At 61.1% G+C, this 7,571-nt stretch overlaps 1 protein-coding gene across 3 annotated transcripts; it reads right to left on the bottom strand.

Moving 5' to 3' along the window:
* Positions 1 to 345: 345 nt before the first annotated feature.
* Positions 346 to 7,496, bottom strand: SGSH (N-sulfoglucosamine sulfohydrolase). 3 transcript variants are annotated; one of them, XM_028112731.2, is made up of 9 exons: positions 7,388 to 7,476; positions 7,039 to 7,204; positions 6,302 to 6,462; positions 4,810 to 4,915; positions 4,437 to 4,501; positions 3,958 to 4,114; positions 3,507 to 3,588; positions 2,608 to 2,811; positions 346 to 1,805 (listed from the first exon to the last, which is right to left on the bottom strand). In XM_028112731.2, the coding sequence occupies exons 3-9, from the start codon at positions 6,364 to 6,366 to the stop codon at positions 1,246 to 1,248; spliced, it is 1,239 nt and encodes a 412-aa protein (XP_027968532.1). In that variant the 5' UTR covers positions 6,367 to 6,462; positions 7,039 to 7,204; positions 7,388 to 7,476; the 3' UTR covers positions 346 to 1,245. The 3 variants fall into 3 exon arrangements, with proteins under 3 accessions (XP_027968532.1, XP_027968530.1, XP_027968533.1); XM_028112729.2 differs by lacking the exon at positions 7,039 to 7,204 and having other exon boundaries at positions 4,437 to 4,587; positions 7,388 to 7,496; XM_028112732.2 differs by lacking the exon at positions 7,039 to 7,204 and having other exon boundaries at positions 1,420 to 1,805; positions 2,621 to 2,811; positions 4,437 to 4,587; positions 7,388 to 7,496.
* Positions 7,497 to 7,571: the final 75 nt, after the last annotated feature.

Below are 7,571 nucleotides of genomic sequence, written 5' to 3'. Positions count from 1 at the left end.
CGTGGGTTTCTGCCTGGTGGCCACCATACCTGATTCAGGGACCCACGGGGGTGTCCTGGAGAAGCCTCCCACAAATACCCTTGCACACCGGCCGGGCTCCTCCTGAGCCCGAGATCTGCACCCTCTACCGGGCAGCCCACTCAGCCCCTTCTCCAGGGCAAAGTGCCTTTCCTCCACCTCCAGAGCTCAGTAGACATGTGGGCATGGTTGGGCCCAGCCCCCAGGCCCCCTAGCACCTGGCTGTGCCCCCTACTGTGGGAGACTGAAGGTCATTCCCCTGAACCCGAGTGCCTCAGGAAGTTGTTCTAGAATTCACGCCAGCCTTCTCATAAACAAGCCAGAAAATGAGCTTCTGCACATTTTACTAAAATAAAAGGCTTTCACGGTGTCCCGGACTGTGGATCTTCCTCCACGCCCCCAGGATGGTGTTGGTGGGGGAGGGCAGGGGAGCGCGGGAGCCCACCCACTCAAGGGAAAAAGCCCCCGCGTTCTGGGCTTTCCAGGGAGACCTTCTGCTTTCCCGGCAGGCGGGCACCGGGCAGGTGTGGAGCATCTGTGAGCAACATCTGTGCCACAGCCCTGGAGTCCAACCGGACAGAACTAACCCAAGCCAGAGGACGGGCTCTTCCCCCTCGGACATTCAAAAAGGACGAGCTTGCCTCTATAGACCACAGAATGAAACTCGGCACCTGGGGAGCCTGCCATGAATCAGCGGCCTAGCGGAAACCCAGCCAGGGTCAGGAACTTGACCGTGGGGCAGAGCAAAACAAGCCCCAGGCGTGTTCACAGATTTTTTTCAAGACCAGAGATTGATAAAAGGCAGATACCGCGTCCCTACACAGAGTGTAGTCTGAACCCTCCCAGCACCCACGTGGTACCTGGAAGTGGGAACATCTGGGGGCTCCAAAGAATGAAAAGGATCTTAAGCTCCAGGTCCCAGCCCCTTCTCTCTGCAGGTCCCCAACCTGACCCAGGACACGAGACCCCCTTGCCCAGACCACCCTCACCTGACACGGACTGGGGGCCCCACCCTGTTCCAGGATCCCCTGGAATTCCTATGCTGAGACAGGGCTCAGACACAAGAACAGCAGCGTCCCCTATCACAGGGGGGTGAAGGACTGGGTCACACGCCCTGTTCTCCCCTCCAGGCAGTGGCAGAATGACACCAACACCGGGGAGAGCCCTTATCAGATGGGCCGCGTGGGGACCCGGTCTGGGGAGGCTGCGCACGTGCCCCAGGGAGGCTCACAGCTCATTGTGGAGTGGCCGGCACTGGGGGGAGAGCCTCTCCTCCAGGACGCCATCGGGAGCACACACCCAGGGGTCATGGGTCTCCCACTGCCACTTGGCCAGCTCGGTCTGCAGCAGTTCAAGAACCTGCGCATAGTGGGGGTTGGCAGCCAGGTTCCGGGTCTCGTGGGGGTCCTGGCTCCTGTCATACAGCTCCCAACGCTCCCGGTAGTAGTAACGGTGGAGATCCTTATACCAGCCGGTGGGGCGGCCGGCCACAGTGCGGTTCAGGAGGTCCTGGAAGGTGGGCGACACGTAGAAGTCCTGGTCGATGGGAAAGGGCATCTTGAAATTGAGGTTGTGCACGAGGTGGAAGGTCTGGTGGTGCACGGAGCGCATGGGGTAGGCCATGGTGACCTCGTGGTGACTCTGGCTGCCAAAGACGGTGCTCCAGAGGGGCTCTGCCTCCAGCACCGGCAGGAGGGACCGGCCCGTGAGCCAGACAGTCTTTGAGCCAAAGATGGCATAGCTCGGGTAAGGGATGGAGAACCAGTCCAAGATGGTGGGCGTGAGATCTGGAAAGGACGTGGTGTCTCAGCACGGCAGCCCTCCAGCCACCAAGCCACTCTGACTCCAAGCCACTCTGGAACACTGGGGGGCCACCTCGTATACTGGATCACCAACAGGGAGGAGCCGCTGTGGGCCCCATGCCTGTCAAGGTTGTCTCGGCCCTCTAGCACACAATGCCTTTAATGGTTTAACAAGAGGCCCCAACTTGGTGATATTCGGGATCCTACCAGAATCCTTTGGATCAGTAAGGAAGCCCCCACGGAGGGGGCGCAGCTATTCCTGCCCTGTGCTGTGGCCACAGTGCTCCCCGACTTGTGCTTTGGGGCCAAAGGGAGATGTGGGCCCCAAGCTGCATGGGTCCTGCTGCCCTGAACCCTCAAAACAGGGGCTCCCCGGGGCCTGCAGCATCAGTATCACTTGGGAGCTTGTCACAAATGCTACTTCTCAGGCTCCACCCCAGATCTACTTCACCAGGCGCTCTGGGGGTGGGGCCTGCCGGGTGGGCGTTAACAAGTGCTCCAGCTGAGGCCGGCGCTCACCAGCGGGCCAGTGGGGAGGGCGACAGTCTCAAAGACCGCGAGACCCAAGCTAGAATCCTAGCTCGGTGCTCAAGAACTGTGGCACCTTAGGCAACTTACCTCTCTGATCCTCACTGCTGCATTTGTAGAATGGGGTGGTCGTCCCTTCCTTGCCCAGGTGGTGTGGGCACCACATAAGGCAGCGGGCCGCGGAGCACTGCCTGGACGTGGTGGTGCCGCTCAAGTTTCAGCTCCCCCACCCCTGCCCGTGTGAGCTGCAGAGCCGTACCTAAGAGACTCACGTAGGCCTCGCTGACCTGGCCCCAGCGTTTCATGTGCTCTGGGGACGACACCAGCAAGGGTTCAGCCATGCCCGGCCAGTACAGGTTGGTCCTGCCGCTGGGGAAGGGGATTCCGTTGTCGGATGTGAAGATCACCAGGGTGTCATTCAGGACACCTGCTCCGCGCAGCTCCTGGAGCACGAGTCCGACCCCTGGGGGTGCAGAGGGGACAACAGAGCTCAGCCACGGCTGGGCGTGCAAGGGCGGGAACATGCGTGCGCTCACACATTTCTTCATCGGGCTGCTGGGCCCTGCACCCCTGCCGTCCCTCCCTCCCACCCAGCACCCCGTCCAGCAGTAAGCCAGGGAGGTCGGCCATTCCTCAGCACGTCCACGTCACCCTGTGCAGCTGCTACCTGTAGACGCTGGTTCTTGTTTTGTTTTCCAGAATCTCATGCCTGTCCCGGGGGATAACTGGGCAGTATGGGCAGTGGCTGGAAGACAGGACTCCCTCTACGCCTGTCCCCTCCCCAGGTCACCACCGGCTAATAGTGGTTCTCCCATCCGGAGAAGAGATCTTTGCAGCTGCAATCGTCAAGGATCTCAAGGAGACTGTCCCAAAGTGCCCAGGTGGACCCTAAGTCCCATGACAAGTGTCCTTATAGAAGAAACACTGAGAAGACACCCAATAGGCTGTGTGAGGACGGGGCAGAGAGGGGAGGGATGCAGCCAGGAGCCAAGGAACGCCTGGGGCCACCAGACGCTGGAAGAAACAGGAAGGACTGTCCTGTCTCCTATAGGGCCTGCAGGGAGGACACGGCCCCGCCGACACTGTGACTTCGGAGCTCTGGTCTGGGATGGGGCCCATGCTGGGGCATACCCCACGGTCCAGGCTCCTTGAACCCACCTTGGTCCATGCGGCCGATGGTGGTGTACTGAGCAGCCAGGTCCGCTCGGGCTGCAGGAGTGTCAGGGACAAAATAAGGCACCTGGAGGGGCACGCGGGTGCAAAGTCAGGGCTAGAACACGCGGGCAGACAAGCTGGGGGGAAGGGGTGACCAGTCCTTGAATTGGGGTAGGAGATTGAGGAGCCGGCCTTCCTTCCAGGGCCCGAGATCACCCTCCACCAGTGAACGGTTGAGCCCAGAACGTCCCTGCTTCTGGACACGTCACTCCACATCTTGACGCCTCTCTTTGCCGGCCCCGTGGACGGGAACCCGGATCCACTGAGTCACGGAGTCTCCTCTTAAACGTGGTGAAGTCACACACCCGGGGCCAGGGCAGCCAAGTCCTCCGATTTACAAGGTGGAGGAGGAAGGGTAAGCGAACATCTCGGACACACGGTGAGGGGCTCCTACCAGCACGTCCTGTGGGTCGTAGGCCTGCGGAGTCCAGTCTGGGATCCGCCCCATGCCACTCTCCCCGTTGCCAAACTTCTCACAGAAGGTCCCGTACTGGGGCTGGGAGTGCCCACAGCGGTGGGGGTCGTGGAAGGCGACGTAGAGGAAGAAGGGCCTGCCCAGGGAGGGAGGGGCTTGAGTCCTGAGGTCAGCCGGTGGACATGCCACCTGGCTTTCTACTCTGGGGAGCCCCCTTCTTTAGGAGGGAACACCCCTCAGCGTCGCTCACTTCTCTAGAACTGAAAGTCTCCCTGGGATTCTCCGTCTCAGGTTCCCCGTGTCGCCTCTCCTTTTGAGTTTCTGGAACCTTCTCCCCCTCCCCCACTCCTCCACCTGGGGCCTCCAAGAATCCCCACTAAAGACTCTGGGATGTGCATCACAGGTTAACTGCCCAGAGGTCTGGCCGCGTGAGGGAGGGGACGGGGGCGTCCTCACACCTGTCATCCTGAGTCTGCAGGAACCTCCGGACCAGCAGCTTAATTCTGGTGATGTTCCGCCCCACCTGGAGGATGGAGCCGTTCTCCTCCGTGTATGCAAATTCAAACGGGTACACCGTCTCGGGCCCCACATGCTTCTTCCCAATGATGCCTGGAGGTGGGGACGTGGGCCTGCCAGGGTCCCGGAGCTACCCCACTGTCCCCCAAACCCCACGGCCCTGGCGTAGCCGCCATGAGATCAGCCCAGGCCCTTGTCCTCACGGACCCAGGGCCCAGGGAGAAGGCCCTGGACCTTGGGTGCTCCGAGCACGTGACACAGGCGGAGGGTGGCTCAGGACCAGGCCTCACCCCGCCGGGGCATGAGGCCACTCACCTGTGCGAATGCCGGCTTGGCCAAGCAGCCTTGGCAGACTCTGCACCTCGTTGAAGGAGGTGAAGTGGTGGACACCCTGGTGCAGGCCGTACATCCCGTTCTGATGCTGCGGCAGAGATGCCCATGAGGCGGGATCCCGCCCTGCCTGCCCCCACTCTCCCCATGGCCCTTCCTGCCCACCCCCCCACCCCCCCGGAGAGCCCGGCAGCCAGCATCCTGGGAGAGTCTCACCGCCTCTCCCAGGCCACGGGACGTCAGCAGGAAACGTGGCAGGCTGAGAAAATGTACCCATAATTACGGGTGGTTTTTATTTTCTTCTCGTCTACCTGTACTTCCCAACTTCTTTGTCATGAACACGTACCGTGGTGGGAAAAAGGGCAGCAAACCTCTAATTAACTGGATTTTTTACAGTGCAAAAAAACCAGTCGACACGTCACAAAGTCAGACTAGAAAAAGACGTAAGGTGCGATGGGGCGGCCCTGTCCTCACTCCTGCGGCCCGTGGCCGCCCAAGGAGCCTTCCGGGGGGGGTGGTGGTGGGGGCACAGACCACAGCTTCCCTCTCCACGTGCGCCTCGGTCTCTCGGATGGGGACACAGGGCACAGCGGCTCACCGTCAGAGGATGTCATGAGGCACAGGTCCAAATAAGTACCTGCGTCCCCACGTTCATAGCAACACTACTCATCACAATCACGGGTAGGAGCAACCTAAGTGTCCACGGAGGGATGGACGGGTAAACAAAACGGGCCATACCCATAGGATGGGTCGCTGGCCAGTCTTTTCGGCCACGAGAAGGAAGGCTGTTCTGTGCTACATTGTGTGGGGACCTGGGGGGCACTCTGCTCAGTGCAATAAGGCAGTCACGAAAGGACACACACTGTAGGACTCCCCTAGAGTAACCAAGTTCAGAGAGACAGAGAAGTGATGAGCAGTTGCCAGGGGCCGGGGAAGGGGAGCGGGGAGCAGTGTTAACGGGCACAGCGCTTCCGTTTGGGAAGATGAAGAAGTTCTGGAGGTGGACGGATGGACGCATGGCTGCACAACAGTGTGAATGGACCTGATGCCACTGAGCTGCACATTTGTGAACGATTAAAAGGGTGAGTTCTATGCTATGCACATCCTAGCAGAGCAAACACAGAGGAAGTGCTTCACAGGGCGCCTCTTACCTGCACTCAAGCTCCCGGACGATATCGTAACATGAGTTAACGCTGAGCAAGTGCTTGTCGGACACCCTCCCACGTGCTTTATGTATAAACCACGAGCTTGGCCAACCCCATAACGATTCCACGAACGAGGTATTATCAAGACCCCGTTTAACAGGTAAGGAGATCGAGGTGCACAAATAGTGCTTTACTCACAGTCACACAGAGCAGTGGAGCCAGGGCTCATGGTGGGCAGGTGGTGGGGAAAAGAAGGTGAGCACATCCCAGGAGAGGTGAGGGAGGGGCTCTCCCTCTCCCGTGCCCTCCTCCTGCACCCCTGCAGCCCTCACCTGGGGCAGGCCAGTGAGCAGACTGGCCCGGCTGGGAGAGCAGCTGCTGACGGAAGTGAAGGCATTGCGGAAGACTAGGCTGCGGCGGGCCAAGGCGTCCAGGTGGGGGGTGCTGATGGCACTGTTGTTGTAGGTACCACTCTCAAAGCCTCCGTCGTCCGCTGAGGAAGGCAGAGACACTGAGGCCGTGGTGGCCTGGGCCAGTGAGGTCCACGCAAGTGGGATACCCGGGTGGGCATGACCCAAGCGGGCATGACATCTGGGCGGCCTGACACCTTCCCGGGACTGACACCCAGAGGGCATGATACTCAGGTGGCCCTGTTAGCAAGGGGGCATGATTGGGCAGTCCTGAGCTCGGCAAACGCTGCATGAGGATGCGGTTTCTGTACCTGTGTCCCCAGCAAGGAGGAGCTGATGGGAGCCCTTAGGGGAGAACTCTTTTATGCTACAATCAGTTGCAAGGCCTGGTTGGGGACCACAAAGTTAATCAGAGAGACTGCGTCTGGTACAACGCCAAACCTCAAAAGAGGAAAAGAATAGGGTTGTCTTGTGACAGCTGGAGCCCTGGTCACCAAGTCTCTGAACAGCAAGCACTAGAAGAACTTGTGATTTCTGGGAAGGGCTGGGGTTAGGGGAGAGGGCGGGGGTGGGGGGTGAGGGGGGTGGGCTGTGCTTTTCAGCCAGAGGAGATCTGAGCCACAGGGCTCCGGGGTCTGAAAACGCAAGGGCAAACTTACAGGGTTACACCGCTGGGGAGGAGAGGAGGGCGGGGCGCCCCGGGGCACGCAGCCACGTCTCCGGGGACTTGGGCATCAGCCCCTCTTCCAGCATCCCCTCTAGGGACTGTACCACGCTGCGTTCTGGAAAACAGCCCAGCTTCCCGAGCTGGGCGCCCTGGCTGATCTGGGCACGGGTGGGGGTGGGGGTCAGAGCCGGGGGCAGGACTGGGGTGCTGAAGGCTGGCCGACACGCGATGCGTGAGGCCGCCCCTGCCTCCCTCTCCAAGGAGCCGAGCGCGAAGGGTCTGGGGCAGCGGGGAGCGCAGACGCGAAGGGCTGCAGGGCTCGCTGGCTGGGGCGCACTCACCGAGGATCAGCAGCACGTTCCGGGGACGCGCCGGGCGCAAGCGGCAGAGGACCAGGGCCAGCAGCAGCCCCCAGCAGGTCGGCCCTCGGCGGCGCATGGCGGCGGTTCAGCCCCGCCCCACCCCGCCCGCGGTCACGCGTGCGCTGGCCCCGCCCTCCGGTGGTCACGCGCGACCAGGTCCCGC

This window comes from Eumetopias jubatus, unplaced genomic scaffold (assembly GCF_037043125.1).
Source record: "Eumetopias jubatus isolate StellerSeaLion01/CBP00866 unplaced genomic scaffold, mEumJub1_p1.0 scaffold_10, whole genome shotgun sequence".
Lineage (NCBI taxonomy): Eukaryota > Metazoa > Chordata > Mammalia > Carnivora > Otariidae > Eumetopias > Eumetopias jubatus.
The sequence above is the reverse complement of the archived record's forward strand: the minus strand, read 5'-3'. Positions and strand labels throughout refer to the sequence as shown.

Excerpts from the sequence above, each read along its gene's own strand:
- SGSH (XM_028112729.2), bottom strand. The coding sequence starts at position 7,484 with ATGCGCCGCCGAGGGCCGACCTGCTGGGGGCTGCTGCTGGCCCTGGTC. Across the intron at positions 3,589-3,957 it reads ACGACCCACAGGACGTGCTG|GTGCCTTATTTTGTCCCTGA; the intron begins GTAGGAGCCCCT and ends GTGCCCCTCCAG. Across the intron at positions 2,812-3,506 it reads CATCGGCCGCATGGACCAAG|GGGTCGGACTCGTGCTCCAG; the intron begins GTGGGTTCAAGG and ends CTGCACCCCCAG.